We start from the raw sequence: 23774 nt of genomic DNA on the forward strand, positions 1-23774 counted from the left end.
CCAGTGCCCAGCAACTAATTAGTAACTGATGGCACAGAAGGAAAGGCACTCTAAAAATGTAAGGGTCTATTGATATACAAAGGAATGGATAGCTTTTCCCAAAAGACAAACAGAAGACTCATCAAAAACCCAGTTAAGTACAGCTAACCCTATTACAAGTAAGTTGCCTCACATAAAGACTATCAGGAATTATTATGGACAGAGCTATTTCCAACAATGAAATTCAGACAATCTGATACTTAGTGCTCAAAAATCACTGCGGGGGTCAGGGAGACACACAGATACAATTTGTAGAGTGTAGAATAAGAGGAAGATTATCCATACATCTTTGTTATGGGCTGCATTTTTTACTAGGGGACTTAATTCATCTGCAGTGAGAATACTATAATAGAATTATGATGTTCTTAGCTAAGGCTTGTGTTGTCCTACAGATGTTAATAATCACTGCCCAAGTAGGAGCATATTTTTTTAAAAGAAAGAAAATGCATAAACCAGCTAAATAAACCAGCTAAATGAAGTGTTGCAACTCGTGGGGTTATCTTACCAGTCAATTTACCACAGTCAATATTGTAGAATATTACCTAAAACCAAGATTTCCCAATCAGGGCCAAATGTCATATCATAGCAAAGAATCTCTTAGAGCTAGAGCAGCTTAGTAGTTGGAGTGCAAGACTCAGATCTGGGAGTCTCAGGTCTGAATCCTTACTTTGACATGGAACCTTACTGAGTGAACTTGGTTCCCAGTCACTATATCTGACATCCAAATTTGTCTCACTGGATGTTTCCATGATTAAAAAGAAAAAAAAATGAGTAGGGAGAATTATGCTATAAGCTGCTTTGAGTCCGTTTTAGTAGAAAAGCATGTATACATAGATATATAAATTACTATCTAAACAAACTATAGGCCTCTTCAAATGGAAACTAGGATAATTGCCTTTAAAGATCATTTAAAACATTTGCTGTTATTTTGCTTTAAATCTGTGGGCCAAGGACCTCCAAAGGAGTGCTTGTGAGTGCCATGGGGCCTGAAAGCTTTCCTGGGTGGATTCCGCATGGGCTGGGGAGCAGCGATGCACCAATGTACATGGAGGTACACCATTATTATTTTTAAAAAACTTACCTCCCCCTCCCTGCGTAGCTCTGTCAGGATGAGAGGACATACCTCCATGACCCTGGCGATGCCCCGGGGGTCGGGGGCAGGAGGCATGTCCCCTCGTCCCCACGGAGCCACAATGGAAGAATGTTCCCTCGTCCCCACAGAGCCATGCAGGAAGAGGAGGTAAGTTTTAAAAAATCAGCAGTGTGCCAAGAAACAGCGTCCTCCGCCTAGAACTGTTCACTCGGCACTGGGTGGACGCTGCTGTTTTTCAAAAGACTCGCTCATTTAGCTTGTTGGAAAAACACCATTGTGTGGCTTTGCTCCAGCGGTGGCAGCTGTATGAAGTCCTCCCCCACAATGACATTTTTAGCAGCTGAACACCACTGTATTCAGCCCATACGGAATCCGCCCTGGCTTCCACCAGTTGTTTTCAGAAAGTGGGAGGGCCAGGTGAGGCTTTTGTCCAGCAAGGCTTCTGATTGGCTGTGCAGACTAAAAATAATTGCTTAGGTAACAGCTGTCAACTCAGCACAGGATCTTTAAGTGTGACTGAAAGTAAACAGGGGCAGCCATTTTCAGGAGGTTCCACCTCCCGAAGCAACCAATTTGTGACAGCATTGTTTTGGCAACACCCATCACATTATGTCAGAATACCAAATGTTGAGGACCTTTGCTACAGCCTGACATTATGTTCCAAGATAAGCAGTTCAGTAATAATTACAATTTAGAGAAGATGCCTTATCTAAGATTCTTAGAACCAATGGCAATTCACTACATTAAAAAAACAAAGTTAATACATAAGAACATAAGAACATAAGAACAAGCCAGCTGGATCAGACCAGAGTCCATCTAGTCCAGCTCTCTGCTACTCGCAGTGGCCCACCAGGTGCCTTTGGGAGTTCACATGTAGGATGTGAAAGCAATGGCCTTCTGTGGCTGTTGCTCCCGAGCACCTGGACTGTTAAGGCATTTGCAATCTCAGATCAAAGAGGATCAAGATTGGTAGCCATAAATCGACTTCTCCTCCATAAATCTGTCCAAGCCCCTTTTAAAGCTATCCAGGTTAGTGGCCATCACCACCTCCTGTGGCAGCATATTCCAAACACCAATCACACGTTGCGTGAAGAAGTGTTTCCTTTTATTAGTTCTAATTCTTCCCCCCCAGCATTTTCAATGAATGCCCCCTGGTTCTAGTATTGTGAGAAAGAGAGAAAAATTTCTCTCTGTCAACATTTTCTACCCCATGCATAATTTTATAGACTTCAATCATATCCCCCCTCAGACGTCTCCTCTCCAAACTAAAGAGTCCCAAACGCTGCAGCCTTTCCTCATAAGGAAGGTGCTCCAGTCCCTCAATCATCCTCGTTGCCCTTCTCTGCACTTTTTCTATCTCTTCAATATCCTTTTTGAGATGTGGCTGCACCAGAACTGGAACACAGTACTCCAAGTGCGGTCGCACCACGGCTTTATATAAGGGCATGACAATCTTTGCAGTTTTATTCTCAATTCCTTTCCTAATTATCCCCAGCATAGAGTTTGCCTTTTTCACAGCTGCCATACATTGAGTTGACATTCCCATGGAACTATCAACTAAGACGCCCAAATCCCTTTCCTGGTCTGTGACTGATAGCACTGACCCCTGTAGCGTGTATGTGAAGTTTGGATTTTTTGCCCCTATGTGCATCACTTTGCATTTTGCTACATTGAACTGCATTTGCCATTTCTTAGCCCACTCACCTAATTTATCAAGGTCCGCTTGGAGCTCCTCGCAATCCTTTGTGGTTCTCACCACCCTACATAATTTGGTATCATCTGCAAACTTGGCCACCACGCTACCCACCCCTACTTCCAGGTCATTTATGAATAGGTTAAAGAGCACTGGTCCCAATACGGATCCTTGGGGACACCACTCCCTACATCTCTCCATTGTGAGAATTTCCCATTTACACCCACTCTTTGCTTCCTGTTTCTCAACCAGTTTTTAATCCATAGGAGGACTTCCCCTCTTATTCCTTCATTGCTGAGTTTTCTCAATAGTCTCTGGTGAGGGAATTTGTCAAAAGCTCTTTTGGAAATCCAAGTAGACAATGTCCACTGGTTCCCCTTATCCACATGCCTGTTTACATCCTCAAAGAACTCTAGTAAGTTTGTAAGACAGGATTTGCCTCTGCAAAAGCCATGCTGACTCTTTCTCAGCAGGTCTTGCTTTTCTACATGTTTTATAATTTTATCTTTAATGACAGATTCTACTAATTTACCAGGAACAGATGTCAAACTGACTGGCCTGTAATTTCCCGGGTCCCCCCCTAGATCCTTTCTTAAAGATTGGTGTGACATTGGCCATCTTCCAGTCTTCAGGGATGGAGCCTGATTTCAAGGATAAGTTGCATATTAAAGTGAGAAGATCAGCAATTTCATGCTTGAGCTCTTTAAGAACTCTTGGGTGAATGCAATCTGGGCCAGGGGATTTGGTAACATTTAGTTTATCAATGGCTGCCAGAACTTCTTCCTTGTCTACCACTATCTTTGTTAGTTCCCGGATTCGCCTCCTAAGAAGCTTGGTTCAGGTGCAGGAATTTTCCTCACCTCCTCTTGGGTGAAGACAGATGCAAAGAATTCATTCAGCTTTTCTGCAATCTCCCTGTCATCTTTTAGCACACCCTTTGTTCCTTTGTCATCTAACGGGCCTACCGCTTCCCTTGCTGGCTTCCTGCTTTTGATGTACTTGAAGAACTGTTTGTTGCTGGTTTTGATGTTCACAGCCATGTGTTCCTCATAATCCTTTTTGCCTCCCTTACAGCTAACTTGCTTCTCTTTTGCCACCATTTGTGTTCTCTCTGGTATTCTTTATCAGTTAAGTTGGACTTCCATTTTCTAAAAGACATCTTTTTTTTCCTAATAATTTCCTCAACGTCCCTTGTTAACCATGGTGGCTTTCTTTTGGACTGGGCTGCCTTTCTCTAACCTATGGAACACATTCTAGCTGAGCTTTTGTGACTGTGTTTTTAAATAAACTCAAAGCATCTAAGACATTTTTGACTCTCTTGATTTTCCCTTTCAGCTTCCTGCGCACTTCTTCCCTCTTCTTTGCGAAATTTCCTTTTCTGGAAGGCAAATGTAACTACATTAGTAGTTGTCACTTGTTCGCATGCAGAGATACTGAATCTGACAGCATTGTGGTCGCTGTTCCCTATCGGCTCAACAACACTGACTTCCCGCACCAGGTCCTGGGTCCCACATAGAATTAGATCTAGGATCACCTGTCCCCTGGTTGGTTCTACAACCATCTGCTGGTTGGTTCTACAACCGTCTGCTCTAAGCCACAGTCATTTAGCATATCCAGGAATGTTCTCTCCTTACTATGACCTGAACATGCATTTTTCCAGTTTATATGGGGATAGTTAAAATTGCCCATTACCACTACATTTTTGCTTTTGTTGGCCTCTCTAATTTCTTTTTCCATCTCAGAATCCTCTTGCGCACTTTGGTCAGGGGGACGATAATATATTCCTAATATTAAACTGTCCTTCACACCTGGTATTGATATCCACAGTGCTTCTGTAGGGGAATCAGCTCCCCCTGCATTGTCTATTTTATGTGACACTATGCTCTCTTTGATGTAGAGGGCCACTCCACCCCCAATACGCCCTGTCCTATCCTTCCTGTAGAGCCTGTAACCTGGGATAACAGCATCCCACCAGTTCTCCATATTCCACCATGCCTCTGTGATGCCCACTATATCAATGTCCTCCTTCAATACTCTGTACTCCAGCTCCCTCATTTTTGGTTGAAGGCTTCTACTATTAGCATAGAGTATACCCTGTCTCTGTCCCTAACCTGGGATTTATGTGTTTTGCCCTCTAGCCTTTTGTAGACACTATCACTTATCACATTGCTGTGCTCTTCACTTGTATGTGGTTGATTTAAAAAAAACCTCCTTCTCTGTCTGCATCCCCATGGACTCTGTATTCCGAACCGAAGTCACCTCAGCTCCTGTCGGCTTTCCCCCAGGGATCAGTTTAAAAGCTGTTCTGCCACCTTTTTAATGTTGAGCGCCAGCAGCCTGGTTCCTCTTTGGTTAAGATGAAGCCCGTCCCTTTTGTACAGGCCTGCCTTATCCCAAAAGGTTCCCCAGTTCCTGACAAATCTGAAACCCTCTGCCTTGCACCACCTTCTCATCCACGCATTGAGACCCTGTATCTCCGCTTGCCTAGCTCGCCCTGCGGCTGTGGAACAGGTAGCATTTCTGAGAATGCCACCTTGGGGGGGTCCTGGATTTTAACCTTTTTCCTAGCAGCCTAAATTTAGCTTCCAGAACCTCCCGGCTACATTTCCCAATGTCATTGGTACCAATGTGGACCACAACTGCTGACTCCACCCCAGCACTGTCTAACAGCCTATCTAGACGTAGCGTGACATCCGCAACCTTCGCACCAGGCAGGCAAGTCACCATGCGGTCATCACGCCTGTCACAAACCCAACTCTCTATATTCCTGATGATCGAATCACCCACTACAAGGAGCCCCCCCCACCTCCCCGAGGGGTATCCTCAGTGCGAGAGGATATCTGACCACCAACTAAGGAAGGGGTCCCATCTAAGGGGACATCTTCCCCCACCGCAGACTGGCACCCTCTGTCACCCAGACTCTCATTCTCCATGACATCTGAAGAGATGTCACCTTGGGAGTGGGACCCGGCTGCTGGGTCCCTGAAAGCCTTGTTTGTTGCCCTCTCTGCCTCTCTCAGCTGCTCCAGGTCTGCCACCTTGGCTTCAAGAGAACGGACACGTTCCTTGTATGCCAGGAGCTCATTGCAGCATACAATTATTTCACAAACTTATTTCACATACAATTATTTCACAAACTGTTAACTGATTTATTTTTGTAATTACAATTAGTATCAAACTACAAGTGATTTAAATGATCTTGTTCTAACATTTAATGTTTTAAAAACAGTTGAAATAATTGTGTCCACAATAGCAGACATAATATTTGTCAATTGACTGGTTAAAATGGCCCACCTTAACTACAAAACTTGTCTAATATGGATAAATGTTCCTGAAGAAATTCCCTACTTGCATTATCAAAGATGAAACAAAGGCACAAACAATCTTTTATACACACATTTCAATTTTAGGGGGTTGTAATGTCTTTATTTTAATGAAAGAATGTCAAAAATAAAGAAATCATGGTTCCTGTGTTTTCATGCCTGGTTTAGGCTTTCAGATCACCTGTAGAGATCTATGTTCATTGATATTCTAACCTCATCAGAAGTAGGGATAAGATTTCACCAAGCTGAAAGTGCAGGCTAGCTCCATCCATCATTTTTACTGACAACAGAATAGATTACTGATATTTCCAAACATTTCTTACCTCCAGAATGAGTTGGTGGCCCACACAGCAGAACAACCCCTTGTCCTTCGCGTACTGACACCGTGCTTCTCATTTTTGTCTTTAAGTTTTCGAGATCTATTTCCCCCGAGAGATATTAAAACAAGCATGTTAGTGAACAGATAGCAGTAGAATGACACGCATTCAATTTTAATACTGTCAATCATAAATTCAACAGTTTACTACAATCATGATATCCATTAATTTCAATGTGAAGGTATTCGTATGATAGGGAACCAATTTTGTGTGAATTTTTACAACAGAAGTTAGACAAAAAATGACACAGTATTTCACCAGGAACATAATTACTACCATACTTAAATGATGCAGAAATAAATCAAGTCAGGCTGTACAAATAAAAGGTTACACGAAGCGTTTAAACTGAATATTTTCAAACTGTTTAAAGAGTGACTCTGCATACACCAGTATAGAGCTGCGTATAGAGCTGATCTTACAACAGAGAAGAGTCAGCAGCTAAGTTCAGATACATATATTCATTTATACAAAATATTTAGATGCCTGTCCTTTTCTTGTGCATCTTATAATCCAAGGTAATAAATACAATTTTATGAAGAATATATTAAAACAACAGATGCGACAACATTAACATCACTGTATGTCTCTACCAGCAAGGCATTCACTGTTTGCTCAGGGTGCCTCAAAAGCTACCTACAATAAGACTGTTTTGTAGGCTTACCAAAAATCTATCAGGGTAGGAGTTCCCTCCCCCCCCACCTTGATATTTTCTGGAACATTGTTCCAGAGATTTGGCCAAATCCTATGCAGAGCACATTACAGTAATCTAGTCAAGAGGGTGTTGACACGTGGGTCAGAATGGCCAAATAATGAACCTGAAAATAGGGAACAAGCTTCCAAATTAGATAAAGATCGGGAGGGAAATACTTTTCATGAGAATAACCACTTATTTCTCCAACTAGGAATCAGCAGGACTCCCAAACCCAGCAGCGTCTGCAGCCCTTCTTCTCTTCAGCTAGCCTCAACCAGAGCCAGCCGGGTGGAGTGCTCTGTCTTCATCCCTGCAGGACTTGGAAAAGAACTAGGCAGAACTATTCCACCGGGCCTTTGGTTGAGGCTGGCAGAGATTTAAGAATGATCTATTAGTCGGCCCCCTAGATTGCCAGCTGTCTGGTCCCTCTCGAGAGCGGGAGATTGGGGTTTTTTATTCTAATCACCATCTTGAAGAAGTTTGAATGCTTAATTTTGTTTTAATTTTGGGAGCCGTTCATCTTTTAACTCTTGCAAGCTACTAGTGCTTTAATGTTCTGAGCCCCTCTGAGCCTTCAGGGAGAGTGGCATATAAGCTTAAGTATAAATAAATAAATAAAAATAAGAAAGCTTCACACCGTCAATTAAATCCCATCTAGCCAACATCATCTCTGCCTTATCTGGATTCAGTTTCAGTTCTCCTTCAGCCATTTGATCACTACATTCAAACACTGGGCCAAGACAGAGACAGCAATAACCAGTGGTTTATTCACAGTACTATATAGTTGGGTGTTAATAAGATATTGTTGTCAACCTATTCCAGAATTGTGAACAATCTTATTAAGGGGGCCTTATATAGATATTAAACAGGACGAGAAATAATATAGAGCTTTGTTGCATTCCCTTGTCATCTCCCAAGGGGATACTTTAGCATCTTTCAGGAATATCACATGGTCCACTCTATCAAAAACTGCTAACAGATCTAACAATAATAGAGATGCATCCCATTTGTCCAAATGATGAGTGAGATTATCTACGTGAACTGCTAAAGCCATCTCTGTCCAAAATCCAGACCTGAAACCAAGGGCAGATGTCTCATCCATGTATTTCTGGTGTTGCTCTGCTACTATCCATTCTACTACTACTACTGTCCCCCAAAAGGGAAAATCTGAGACATGCCAATAAACGGCCAAGACTTCTATACCATGAATAAAAGTTTAGTCTGTCTTTTTCGAGGACTTTGGAAAAACTCTTTCCATCAAATATATATTCATAATCCTCTGAATCAAAGGAGCCAATATCCTCTTGCAGAATTTTACAACACAAGACAGATCTGGATTTACATCATAAGTACCTTTGCACTTTCCAGAATGATGTCAGTCACACAAATGGAATCAAAACTAAGTGGATCTAAACAACAATCACTAGTCAGTACTATAGATACTTGTATTTTCTAGCTACCAATTGAGTCACTGAGTACAGTGGAACAGATCTGAGAGATGTTAATAGCCAAAGAACCATTTGGAGAATAATGTAAAATGCTTTGGATCCCCACTTTTGAGAAAAGAAGTGTATAAATGAAATAACAAATATAGTTGTAGATAGGGAATAGAAAAAAGTAGGATAGTTGATGGGCGGGAGGAAAGAAGGAAATGGGGAAAGGTGAGGATATGGAGGCTACCAAGAGAAGGGACAGAGGAAATAATGCGGGGAAGAAGAAAAGTTGGTTTTTATACCCTGTTTTTCTCTACCGAAAGGAGTCTCAAAGTGTCTTACAATCACCTTCACTCCCTCCCCCACAAAAGACACCCTGTGAGGCAGAGGAGCTGACAGAGTTCAGCGAGAACTGGGACTAGCCCAAAGTCACACAGCAGGCTTCAAGTGGAGGAGTGGGGAATCAAACCTAGTTACCCAGATTAGAGTCTGCTTCTCATGCAAAGGAATGAAAAATCAAACCCAGTTCTCCAGATTAGAATCTACCACTCTTAACAACTACATCACTCTGGTAAAATAAAGTTTTTGTGGGTTCTCCACCATGAAACTTGGCTCAGCTTTCCCAGGTGGGGGGAAGCTGAAGACAGAGGGGCAGAAAAAGGGAGGTTGAGTTATGGGTGGGAAGGAGACATGGAAGCAAGCACAGGGAAGAGGCTATGGTGGTTTTCAAGGATGGAAAAAAGTAAATAGTGGTGGATAAGAAAACGAAATGCCCCTGAAAGTCCTTGCTGGTCCCGGACTTATTATTATTAATGCTATTGTCTATCTTAGAATTTTTTGTACTACACAGTTGGAGAAAAATCTTAACTCTCATTTCATCCATTTTAAAAACAAAATAGAGTAATTAATAAAATAAATAAAAGTAAAACACAAGTTTTTCCAATGTTCCCTCAAATTTCCCAATTTTTTCCATCAAGCAACTGAAAACATTATCAGACTTTTTAATGTTATACATTTTGAGTGAAAAAACCACAGCTCAGAAAGCATCCCTCATATTCCAGTTTAAAAAAGGTTATTATTGTGTATTGTTTTAGCAAATTTCTCAAGATTTCTATGGGAAAAATTGGGAAAAGTCCTCAGATTTTTATGCTATACACTTGGAATGAATGAAATGTTATTTTAAACAAGTTTTTTTCACTTTAAACAAGATAATATTTCATAGCGTCTTCCAAATTTTCAAATATATCCACTGGAAAAATTGAGAAATCTGAAAACATCTTCACGCTACATGTTTGAGTGGGGAAAACATTGCCTTTGGATGTTCTTCACTCATTAAAAAAAATTCCATTTAAATGGTTTTAAGTGCTTCCACAAATTTCTCAAAAAAAGATCTTGTGAAGAAGGGGGGGGGGGACCTATTCTGTTTCTGTATACGTTGACAGGAGATGGTGATACTTTTATTCATTCAACTTTGTTTCAAAAACTGCTTCTCAAACACAGATCAATTCCTGCCCTAATTGAATCACCTTAGTGCTATCTGGACCACAGAAATGTCAGTCCACCCTTAGCAAAAAAGTCAGTTTAGAAAGCTGTAAACAGAAACATTCTGCTGAAAACTTTATCAAAGTGTAACCACTCAGGTACAGATGTTCAATGATGCACTCAAAGGACACTTTAAAGTAAACAATCTTAGCAGTAAAGCATAATGAAAAGGGGGGGGGGGTTGTCCAAAATAATTATTGTCTGAAGTGTAATTTTATTTCCAGCATTAAAAAGCGACAACAGATGTTCATGAAAGCCACTTAACAACCACAATTTGGCACTTCAATGTTGCTGCCTTATAAAAAAATAGTATGAACTGCTGAATAGACCACAACCACTGCTGTTGTAGTGCAGCCTCACTCCAGCTATTTTAGAGCTTTTAGAACATTTAAATAAGACACTTGCGTGCTCTGGATAATATGTTAGTAAAATGCAAAAGACTGCTACCCTTTCCGCACGGGCCAATTAAACTGGGATAACACCAGTAAGAAACCCGGGGGGGGGGGGGGGGGGCGACCGCACAGATCCCGATCCTAACGTGGATCCATTCTGCATTCGCCCCCCATGGGGTTTTATAACAATCACACTATGTGTGATTCTTTTGTTTTACCTTGCCTTGCAGCCAGGGCTGAGCGAACCCCCATGGATGCAAAGCGCATTATGCGGCTGCGTTCTTTTTTTCTTCCCCTCCTGGCTCCCATCCGTGGAGCCACACAGGCACTAATGGCTTCAAGAGGCCTCTATGTGCCTGCCTGCCTAGCTGCATCAGAGGGAGGTAAGTTTCTGAGAAAAGTTTTTTAAGCACCTCTGTATGAAAGCACGCAACCTGGTCGGAGCATTGGCTGTCCACAAGACAGACAGCCATGTGACATGTCTGGGGCTATGCTGGGTTCATTAATGGTGGCTGTAACCCACTCAGAATTTGCTGAGTGGAAAGGGCTGAAGTTTGAGGTTAAATTTCAAAGGCAGAATATTTCACTGCAATATCTCAGTGTTTAAGGAGTATAACATGTTGCAAACAAATAAACAAAATGCCAAACAGAAAGGCAGGCAAGTCTCATACACTTGGCCAGTATATTTCAACACAGATTTACCAATGTCTAATTTAAAATATATCCTGCTGACCTTTGAAAGCAAATAGGCTATATAGCCTACAATGAAATGGGGTTTAAGGGGTGTAATTCTGTGTAGGATTTCATTGTAGGGGAAGAAGCTTTCTGGATTTTTCGCCTTTTCTGAATTTTTAGTCTTTCAAAATGTAGAGGAACTGAAAGGAAAGTGGGAAGGTGTGTATTAACAATGCAGTGAGAGATGAGTGGAGGTTAACTGTTAGTATTTAGAATTGTGGGAAGGGGGGAGGAGGTGGTCAAGTTGTCTTCCTTCACTTAAAACTTTGTGGACATTTGCAACTGCAAGTCAACATAACATAGTGATCTTCTTCCAAGTGTACTCACATATAGGTTTGTTGGCCTGCAGCATCTCTACTGAGCCCTCTCCTTGCCCCTTAAAGATAAACCCTCTCCTTGCCCCTTAAAGATAAACCCCCTTGCTCTAAAAAAATACTATTGATAAAATTTTTATTGGACCTGCTTGGTGCCTCCTGCAAGATGCTGTAGGATGGAAAGTCCTGCCCTCATTCACACATGCTAAATAATAAGGAGACATTCTTGGTGACTATGTCTTCTAGAAGGCTTAGTAAAAAAAAGGATAATGTACAAATGATAGGTCAGCAGCATGTACTTGTTTATATGAGAAAGATGGGTTGATCCACAAATGTTGCTCTATTCAGAAACTTGGCCAGTTAAGCCTGCCTATGTCATTTCCCCATTAAATGGTGTTTCAGGCCAACAGCCAGAATTTGTGCAGGTAGAAATGGAGCTTTAAGGGCACATCTATTGCTATCCTTCCCCAGGACAAAAACAGAAAGCGCTGCACCATTCACTGGTGAACGAAATGGGAACATTCAGCATTGTTTGCCCTGTATACCCAGGGGTATATGTACGGCACTGTCAAGAAATGCAGGCAGTCATTATTCTGTAGGAAGCCACCTGTGTCCCATCACATCTCTCCACCTTGGACAGCTGCTTGTTTGTACAGGGAGAAAAGGGAACTCCACCAATTGCACCAATATGTTAACAAAGAGACACACAAAGAAATTAGAGTCTGAAATCAGGAGGAATTTGCTGAACACTTTGAGGAAGTATAACAATCCCAGTACTTAAAAACACCAGAATCAAAGGCCAAGGGCATGCTAAGTTCACAGACAATGGACTCCACCCAGACACAGGATTTGCATTCACCAATACTGCCGCTGCTGCAGGGAATGCAAATGTGACTGCAAATATAAATGGCCTGATAACCCCATCCGCAATACAGCGAACACCTTTGCATAGCAAGTTCCAGCCAAGCACTTATTGATTGGTTCCCCACCCTGGACCTGGACAATATGTACCTCACTAAACATTCCCTTCTTACTAGACACAGTGTGTAACAGACTTCTCTCTGTGATATACCTCTGCCGATGCCAGCCACAGATGCAGGTGAAACATTAGGAACAAGATCTACCAGACTAAGGCCACACAGCCCAGAAAATCCACCACAACCAGTATAACAATGCCTGTTTGCATTCAAAACTGTTGTCTAGGCTGGATGGAGGGTTACCAATTGATAAGTAAGAATTACAGCTAAGAGTCATGAAGACAGAAAGCTGTTCATGTATTATAATGAATTCATGCAATCTGGTTGTAATCAATCCCTGTTAACTTTACCAATGAAACTGTGGACCAGCACCTGAATAAATGGGCATTTTCAATCATACATTCTGATGTACATGCATCAAGTATAAGGCTGTATGGGGCTGTATTGGTGTATAAGCCGGCTGAGAGAGGAGGATCAGGGTGCACAGAGAATTATGCAACGTATATAAAGAAGTAAGTGCACATTGTACACAGATTGTATTTGTTATCACTGTAACTTGTGAACAGGGCTAGAGAGAAGGAATTGGGCCTACCCTTCCACATATGTTATTTCACAAATAGGCCCCAAAAGAAAAGTAATAAACCAAATGTTCCAAGAAAGTATTATTGACATAAAAGTGCATTCTAGGAAAGCAAAATGCTTCTCCTGAATACTCTACTGTTTATTTTAATTTTTAAAATATGTATACATCACTTTCCTAGCATGCGCTGAAAGCAGTATATGTTTCCTCTGCTGACTGCTCACTGGTATGTCCAGCTCAACTAGATGTAGAAGTGGAGCATTCCCCACCTTCTACAGGTTTTCTTTTAAGAAACAGTACAATTGGTCTGGAGCTAAGCAACCTGATTATGCCACTGAGGGAAAACAAAATTAATGTGAATAAAATGAATAGGGAGTAAAGAAATTATCCTTATTCTGAATTAACTTTCTCTGACATCCATAACATTGTAAACGGGCAACTTCACTGTTTCTACCATGAGAAGGCACATTTGGGTGAAAAAAAAGGGAACCAAATGCAGTAATGAATCAAAGTGCTAAGAGGTGTTATCTAGAAATGAGATGGGACCACTCCAAATGCTCTGTGGAACATCTTGGGATGGATTTTTTTTAATGAAAAGGGTATACTGGGGTATGTTTGTGTGTGTGTGCATGTGTGTGTGTTCAACACTTTTTAAACCTTCCAGAAACAATAAAAAATCTATAAAGTTTCTTTCCCTCATGGAATTTCCCCAATACATATAAAATTCAGCTCAATTCTACAAAACTTGTACTTTCAGAGGAGAGGATAATATAGTCAAATGAAAACTCCTAACTTCTATTGATTTTTATATGGATTAAATCACACACTTAACTCATTCACTGAAACTGTTAAGAACTAAGGTTGCCTACTCTGAACATTGTACATACTAAATAAACAGAATACATGTAAACTGTTATATGTGATAACAAGAATCACTGTTAGCATGAAATAATTTTCAAAAATTTTAAAATGAAAACAAAGGGCCCCTCCGCACAGCAGAGGCAACTAGGGTTCGACTCGTGTCTTCAGAAATTGTTACCTGAGCTCGACTCCTCTGTTACTTCGCACAGCAGCTGACTTGTGTCTCCAGAGCAGAGTTCAGAGGGCGGGATTACCTCCTCGCGTCTTCTGCTCCTCATTCCCGATTGGCTGCCATTCTATGGCAGGAAACACGAGTGCGCGTCCCCTTTTTCCCCGTTAACCGACATAGGAGCTACATAGGAAGATTTTTTTTAAGGCGCACTTCTTGCTGCCGCAACAAGTCTCCCATTCTGTGCATGGCCGAAATACTGCACTGTGATTGGCTGGCTGGCACAGTCGAGGCGAGGGAGATTCTGCACTCTGCCGGCTTCGGCTTGAGTGCAACTCGAGTTCACCAGGATATTGTACCTCCCAGTCGAGCTCGAAAATTTAACGGTGAGAGGGTGGGAGTCGAGACAGACACGAGTCGAATGCTACAGCTGTGCGGAGTACCTGAGTCGGACCTACGTCGAACTAAGGGCGAATTCTACAGTACGGAGAGGCCCTATGTTACTGTTGGTAATCAAACAAAAGCTCAGGTTTCGTGAAGAGGATGGGGCTGGGCAGCCACTCAAACAGGAGCAACCCAAGGCATTTGGGGACTGTTTGGGGGCAGAGTTAGTCACATCCTTTCATTTTTGAACTGAACTGGTATATTTGGAGAAGGGAGGTGGGTGGGTGAGCCTAGTAGGCTATAGTGATAACTCTTGTTTTATTATTTTCAATGTATCTAATTATACTTTTGTTTGGCTAAATTTATCCAGTACTGAAGACTGAAATAGACAATGAAAAGGTGCCTAAGTTTGTATATTTTGTAAATGTTAACTATTGTTCTGCTCTAAATTATTTACATTGCTTACTGTAGTATGTATTATTTATAGACTGAATTGATTGTTGTATTGGTTTTTGTATTCTGTATTGATTGTATATGCTGACTATTCTTTTGGCTGGGATAGGGTAGAATATAAATCCAATTAAAGTTAAAAAGTTAAAGGTAATGCAACCAACATTTGCATGCTGATGGCACCTCTGCAGTCATAATGTATACAGTAACACAGCTTTCAAGTATCACATACTCAGTAGGAGCCAGTTAATGGTTATTTATCCAGGCAGCAGGTTATAATGGAATCATATTTAAACAATCAATCAAATAACAGAACATATAGAAGAGACACAAAACAATATACAGGTAAAAATCAATCATCAGAGAACCATCTACCAGATGCACAGCTGCAGCCGCAAAGGCTAAAATAGCAGCTCTTCCCAAAATTTACTCCTTTTACTGGATTTTTTAAAAAATAAGCTAATAACACTTTCCAGAAACAAAACTTTGCATGTATCTGACTGTTAATTATTAGATACAGAGCTCGCCAAAATATAGTGCGGCAGAGCTTCCATTATACGTCCTTGACTACAAATGCAGCATCTCAGGTCCCATTTGCTTTTCTGAAGCAGCTGTCCCAAACCACAGCAGACCTCACCAGCACCCCAGGAGAGTTAGAACTCTTTGGACTGCAACACAACAGATACCCAGCAGAATTTGCAGGGAACCGCAATAATCAAATAAATATGGAATAATTTTCTTTGGACCTGGGATCAGCCTGAGCAAGACACTGGAGAAGTGGCATATATGTTTACTAGGAACTGATTTAAAGGGTAATATAAACTCATCAGATTGCACTAAAATTATTTGATCTATTTTTAAACGAGGGCTTAGCCCTTGTGAGTTCAGAAGGTTGCCAGTTCAAGATTACTAGCATTTCTTCATACAGCACAGTCCATAGATCAAGTCACATTCTATATAACACCCTCTTGCCCAAAGGTCCATCTGAGCTACAGCGAAACACTCTTGAGATGAACAGACTTGATAACTACAAGCTGTTAAAATGACCACATAACCTGCACATAAATAAATCTTCAATGATCTCCATAGCCACCATATTCAGTACAAAACATATCTCATAGCAGGGACCCACAGTCTTTACACTTATGCACCCTGTAGTTGAGGGGAAGGCTTTTTTCCCTCAAAATGAAGCAGGTTACACACGTTCATTAGAGTGGCAGTAAGGGCTGTTTCAAGAAAGGCTGTCACACTGGTCTGTTAAGGAAGTCCCTTGAGTAGCACTGACAAATAATGGTATCCATAAGATAGGGTAATGAAATGCTGTAATATTGACAAGATGCACTTTAATGGATCCCACAAATCAGCAGAAGGCACTAATGATTTCAGATCGTTCCAGCATTCTTCTCCCCATTAAGAAATTTTTTTTTTGGTTTGTTAGGACCCCCATGTGGTTCAGGGGGCTGCAGCAAAAAGAATAAAGTAAACAAAACTACCCTTTTCTACATCTTTTATCAGTGAAGCACTGAAAGGACAGAGAAGGGAATGTGAGAAAGATCTGTGGCCCTTGCATCCATGGGATCCAGCTTCAGCAAACAACAACAACAACAACCCATAGTGAACCACAACTTGACCTGTCTAACCTAACAGCTTTTTAAGTGACACTATCTATTCAAAGCTACAGCTTCCAGCATTGCTAAAGCCACATAAGACACATCTGGGAATGTGTCTGAGATATACAGGTCAGCAAGGGCCCCTCTTATAAAATGATCACCCAAGCTGCCCCAAGCTATGCCCCTTCTGAGGATTAAAAATGTTACCAACAACCCAAAACACTAGAAGCAGTTTGCTTATGGTACAATTGATCTCTGAGCCAGGGTTGTGATGTTACTCTGTCACAATATTAGAAAACAAATGTATATATTTTCAGATGGCAACTGGTTTAAGATATCCCTAAGCAAGTGCAGTGAATTAACTACGAGATTTTGCAGTTGTAAGAACAACATTGCCTTCTTCACTATCAGTAGAAGAACCTCAGGGAAAAAAATAAACACAAAGAAACAGTATTTTTTACTGCTTGTAAAATTGAAGAACATTAAAACAAGAGGCAAGGAAAGAAGCTGTGTATGTTCTAAACCTCTGAAATGGTAATTTCCTTTCTTTTCCCATCGTAACTTATTCACTTTCCATTTGCTGTAGCACTGAATTTAGTATTGATTATCTGGAACACATATGCCAGTGTTATAAACTAGTGCAGAGAAATAGAATTCCATTCCTTAAAAACAGTTTCTTATTTTGCATGAAAAAGCAAGCATAAATGTGTTTATCTTTCAAACTGCAGTATAAATGTCAAAAACAGAAGCTACATTTTGTTATGGCTTTCATATTCCTATTTAGTAAATTGGTTGTTTAAACCACAAGCACACTGCAAAGAAAGGAACAGAAAATATGGAGTACTGTTGAAAACATGGCTATGGATATAATGTCTATATTAACAACACACCCACACATCTGCATAAGGCTTTAAAATGTTTACACAATATGCACAAAACAGTAAGTAACAGAGAGAGCTGAAGAAAAGTATGCAGTGCCTATAATATGGTAGATGACATAAAATAAATGGAAGATGCTTTACTCTTCTTAACCACTATACCACTCTGGCTAGCAGGGAGATCAGGAATACATAAAACAAATCCAACAAGCTGTACAACCAGTACAAATCTCAGAGTTCACCTAAGAAAAATAAGCCCTACTGTACACACACACACACACACACACACACACACACACACACACACACACACACACACACACCCCATGGACCCCATTTACTATCCCACCCGGGCAGTGCAATCTGGAGGGGGAGTGAATTCCCCTGTGGAAACGGGGAAAGTTTACACCAGCTGATTTGCCCTCCCTGGGGCACTTACCCTGGTGGAGGGGCAAATCTATCAGTGTCCGGCTGCAGGGTACTGGGACACCAGGCTGTGGCATCTGGCACTTCCATGCTGCCCCAAGCTATGCAAGCAGGGCAAGGAGATGACAAGGGCATTCCCAGGGGTGGAGCCGATCTTAGCCAGAGTACTGTAGTAGTTAAGAGCAGGTGGATTCTAATCTGGAGAACCGGGTTTGATTCCCCACTCTTCCACCTAGGTGGCAGAGGTTTATCGAGTGAACCACTCCTACATTCCGGCTGGGTGACCTTGGGCTAGTCACAATTCTTTGGAAGATTACAAGGTATCTGTTGTGGGGAGAGGAAAGAAAAGGAGTCTATACACCACCATGAGTCTCCTTACAGGAGAGAAAGGTGGGGTATAAATCCAAATTCCTCTTCTTCTTCTTAGTTGGCTTCCACCACCCATTTATCCCCCTTGTGCTGGTGGGTCCAGTCTCAGACATATGCCATGTTTTCAGTGGCATATCTCTGCTGTCCCCTGTTGGGAATTTTCAGGTAAGTTCAGTTTTGTTTGCTTTTTGGGCTTCCCATACTGAAGGAAAGCCCTCTGGAGGGGGCAGGGTGGTGCCAGAGTGATGCCCTCCCTGAGCGCCAGCCCAGCCTAGACCCAGCCCAGCTTCCAGAAAGGTAACCTATGCCACTGATTAGAACCGTGGCTGCCAAAAAGGCATGACTCTGGTTGTTTAGAGGTGCTCTCTTGCTTTAAGGGAACTGATTCTCTCCCCCCCCCCCAAAAAAATATATTCTGATGCCTACAGAGAGGTTGATCTGTATGAACAACTGTCCTTATAAAGCTAGATGAAAGCAGCTCCCCTCTTCAAACAAATACCTTTAAATGTTAATGAACAGGGGCACAGTAGTTTTCTTGGAAAGCATTCTGAATAAATAAATGTTATGGACTCAGTGCCATTTGCAGCAAAACTATTTTACATCCTTCTGATGTCAGAGCTCAAGAGACAAAATACAATATACTGCCTGAGTTAAAAGTAAGGAGGAGGTTGGAGTAATAACAATATCTATTAAGAATCTATCAATCTAGCATAAATAAATAAATGAAATGCAGGCAGGTCCTACCCTCAGGCTTGTACTCTAAAAAAGACAGAATGTCGGAGAAAAAAAAACCCCAACGAACATAAAAGGAAGAACAAAAATCAATGTGGTAATAACTGAGCCAATATTAATGTCCGAATCTTAACCTCCTATTTTGTCAGTGAGAGTTACTTCTACTTGCAGAAGAACACAAGGACAATCTTTGTTTATACCGCCTCCATTTTGAGCTCTATGGTGCTGCTCAATGTCCCAAGGGGCATAATTTCTTCTCTTCTTTTGTTATAAAGTTCATTATATTTTCAGCAAAATAAATATTTAAAAAAATTACTATTGTATCTTGTCCAATTCTTGTCCAATTCTTAAAATTAAATCAATATAAATCAGTTACCATAATTATATCATTATTTTCTCTTCCTAACTTCCCTCTCTTCTAGGGTTCTATTCTTTACTTTCTTTCCTGCGAAAACACCTAGCGTGTGATACATATCAAAATCACTAAACTGCTTACCAATGATTCTAATAATCAGTTCTATAATCCATATTTAACTATCATATACATACATACATACATACATACGTACGTACGTCTGTATATGCAGATGATCCTGTAGCTCATGGAGGCATAATTTCAAGGGTCAAAGGATACTGCAACAGGAGGGGTGTGCCCATTTAGCTAGTAGAGATCTGCTCACATTGCAAAGGAACAAATCTATACACATACACAGAAAATTAATAACTCTTTAATCAAAACTGCAAGGTGATTTTTTTTAGCAAGGTAACATGTGCTCTGAAACTGGAAACATAAGCTGAGAAAAAAAGAGAACTTTACTCTTTGACAGGAGAATGGTGTTGGAAAACTGCAACAATGGAGGGAAAGAAGTAATCAACTAGAGCTAAGGATCAAACCAGGTGTGACACAGGGGAGATCCATGTGTCTACCTGTTCATGTTTCACATGTAGTGTGCAAATGAGAATGGCTAATACTATTCCTTTTCCAGATGCCAGATTAGTTTGAGGGTGAGTTACTGTTTCCAGATACAAAAATCTTTATGAAGACATATTTGTGAACCATACATGAGCTGAGGTATCATCTTGCTCTGGAAGACTTTAATCACATATATGAACCCTTTTTTGGGAGGGGAAATTTCAAGATAGCTAACACCACTTTTTGGGCATTATCATTGACACAGGGCACTTGGACTCACCACGGGATGACTGACTGAAAATAAAGTCCTACACCTAAACATTTTAAAGCAATATGGTCAATATCATGGCTGTCAATCTGCCATCTGCGCTTAACAAATCTTTTGGTAAACACAAGAATATTTGGCTTTTTGGAAGTTTATTGTTACCTGCTCCACCTCGCAATATGCTATACCAGTGGTGGCGAACCTATGGCACTCCAGATGTTCGTGAACTACAGTTCCCATCAGCCCCTGGTAGCATGGCCTATTAACCATGCTGGCAGGGGCTGATGGAAATTGTAGTTCATGACATCTGAAGTGCCATAGGTTCGCCAGTACGGTGCTATACTATACATAGTAATGTGGCAATTGGTCTATTTGCTGGTCTTGGCAGATGACAGTCAAGATTAGAAAAAGCTTTTATCATTACTTTGATATTAAAAATGAATAAAAGAGGGGTCAAGGTACAGCCTTGTAACTTAGGGTCTACTCTGAGAACACCTCTAACTTTGGCCATAGTCTAATCCCAAGAAATGCAATCAAGCACCATTCTAAAGTCTACAAAGGCTGCATAAAGTGTTCCACGAGACCTACAGCCCTATATTTCTCTGTGAAATTATATAAAATCAGACGTTGATTTACACTGGAGTGACCAGTATTAAAACCTGTTTGTTCTTTGGACAAAATGTTTTGGTCAAGCTAGTCCTAGAACTTATAGCTTAGCATAATGCTTGCTCAACTCGCTGAGCAGGTCAACTGGGTTGCAGTTGGAGGAAGTGGAAGACAAGGAGGAGGATAAAATGAGGAGGATGGGTCTGGATTTATACCCAGACATTCTCTCCTGATACTACTGTGGGAGGCTCTGCCTGGGTGGGGCAAGGTGGACACCAGTGGCTTAGGGGTGCACTGGCCACTGCCAGCCCCATCACAGCTGCAGCTTCCTAAGACCTTCTTCTCCTGGAACTGGTAAATATTGCCCTTCCTGAAATGACCTCTGCTATTCAAAACCTATTTTTTTCACCTCTGTCTAAACCCTAGGCTCCTTGAAACTCTGTGTGTTTTGCCAAACTCCGTGTGTACCTCTTATTATTTTTATTCTTTAATATTTTTTTCAAACTTCACTTAAATTCTGGTTTTCTAAGGATTTCTGAAGGAAGAAAAAACCGGTATAAACTGGTGGAGGTCCCAAGGCTCAGCCCCTCAGATTGCTAGGGCTGTCCCTGCTAATTCATTTGCGGAAGGGGAACAGACCCTACTAATTCAGGTAACACTCTGGCATGGAAAAGATGGTCTCTGGGCCTCACATTCTGTCACAGCACTGCTGGCACCTGATGAATCATACAGATTGTCCATGAAGGAACAGGGGATCCAGGACACATGTAGGGAAACTGCTGCCATGGGCTCAGAGTGGTTTACAATACACAGAGCTGGAGCCAAGAAGGAAAAGATTTTGGCCCTGGTTGATGCCAGACGGGCCACTCCAAATGGTGGGGTAGCAAATATGCTTTCCCTCCAACTGTCCGGGCCCTGCAGGATCTTGGCGAGTTCCGCAGGGCCTGTAAGACTGAGCTGTTCCACCGGGCCATTGGAAAAGCTGGCCACTGATGGTGCCCCCTCTCTCCCTCCTCTCTCCCTGTTTTAACTTCTGCGGCCCTTATTACATTGGTGGGCCACCCTGTCTCCCTCTCGAGAGAGGCTTTTTAGATTGTCTGGATGCTATATTTTGTACGCTGTGTTTTAAATGGTTTTAATTATTTAATGTTTAGAGCCCTTATTTATATTGTATTTAGATTTAGATTTATGAGGATGCTCTATTTGTAAAGTTATGTATGTTTGTTTACATTGTACACCACCCAGAGTCCTTTGGGGTGGGTGGTATAAAAGTTTAATAAATAATAGTAATAGTAATAGTAATAATGTTTGGTGCTAACCTATTTCAAGGTCCTATTTAGGTGGAAACGGCTTAGAAATAAGCATGTCAACACTAAAATCATGTAAAGTGCATGTGTGTGTATAGTAATTAAATAAAAACTTATAACACACATAAAACCAAAAACGAGGGGGGAGGCCAATAACAGAAATTAGGGGTATGCCAAACAAATTAAAAGAAAAAAAATTTCATCATAGGAGACTACCAACCAGATCACAAAGAACCAGACAATGAAGACACATGTTTTCAAAGATGACTGAACAAACTTTGTGTATACGTGTGTGTGTGTGTGTGTGCATAAAGATAACTTATTTGGAAGTTTAGCATATTTGATGGCTCATTCCATATCTTAAAAGAACTCACTGAGATATATACTTGGAACGGAGCTCAGAGAATACCTTTTATCCCCAAATTATTCTAATGCTGGTATTTAGCAGTACCGTTTTTGCATTCTCCTATCTAGCTGGGCACAGCTAATTGGTTTGCAAGAATTAAAATATAAAATCCATTGTACCTAATGCAGATGTATAATCCAGTAGGGACTGATATCACAGTATGTCACACTTTTACACAGCTCTATTTTCCTTTTCCGGTTGGTACTTTATAGAAACTTGGGAACTGGAGGGGAGGGGTGAAAGCCCAGCATTATCTTTAAACAAACACAGCAAGCCTAAATCAAGCAGCTTAACTGCTTTGCCCACATCAGCTACAACAGACGCATACTATAAACAAACATTTCGGTTGCTTTTCTTCATCAGTGAAATCACAGCAGTCAAGGAAAGGTGCCTTCGATTAGACACTTCATGGGGTAAGTACTGGGTAAAGTAAAGAAGTTTGAAAAGGTTATTCAAGTTCTTCTTCCTTTTGCTTGAACTGCAAGGAGATTAAGTAGGATCTCATGCAAACATGGCTTTAGTTCTTTGTTGTTGTTTACAGTGGATTTGGAAAACATATTCAGTAACAAGCTTATCAATTCTCAGCCCCCACTTGATGTCCCAGAACTGCTAAAGGCTGCTTGAGAGATTAGTTAAAAAGAAAAATAAACTGTTATACCAGCAGGAGTTTCTTCTGCTAGAAGGTTGTTTCAGACTTGTTGAGTAATGAGCTAGAGTTGGGATCTGCCTCACTAAAAATAGTCACAGTGATATCAACAATTGTACCACCTAACGGAGTCTTCTAAGAACCATACCATTTTGATCAAAGAACATAATTCAGACCATGAAGAATCTCCAAAACATCTGATGGATTAATATAAAATGTTCCTAATCTGGCAACTACCTACCTCTCCTCATACTTTTCAATGTGACAATACCAACAACCAATTGTTGGAAAGATTTCTCTCCTTATTTTTGGTTTTGTTTGAGGATGTTGATGGATGCTCCACAATCTGCTGGTGTAAGAAACATTGTTTGACTGCATTCAGAAAGCTCAAACATTTTTAACCATTTTAACCATTTTAACTAGTTGGAAAAATGGCACCCGGGGTAAAATGGCACCCGGCCTCCACCCCCGTGGCCTCTGCAGGTCCCCCCCCCACTTACCTTAGTTCAGCTGGCTGAAAAAGCAGCCTGGCCAGGCTACCGCCCAGCCCCGCAGGCCCAGCC

General features: G+C 41.2%; 1 protein-coding gene across 1 annotated transcript in view; it reads right to left on the reverse strand.

The window, feature by feature from the left end:
• Window positions 1-23774, reverse strand: part of LOC125427769 (contactin-3-like) — a 259865-nt gene that overhangs the window by 123130 nt on the left and 112961 nt on the right. Inside the window, 1 exon segment of the mRNA XM_048487326.1 lies at window positions 6472-6567. Coding sequence (XP_048343283.1) covers window positions 6472-6567 — 96 coding nt within the window.

The sequence above is a fragment of the Sphaerodactylus townsendi genome, linkage group LG03, assembly GCF_021028975.2.
Source record: "Sphaerodactylus townsendi isolate TG3544 linkage group LG03, MPM_Stown_v2.3, whole genome shotgun sequence".
NCBI lineage: Eukaryota > Metazoa > Chordata > Lepidosauria > Squamata > Sphaerodactylidae > Sphaerodactylus > Sphaerodactylus townsendi.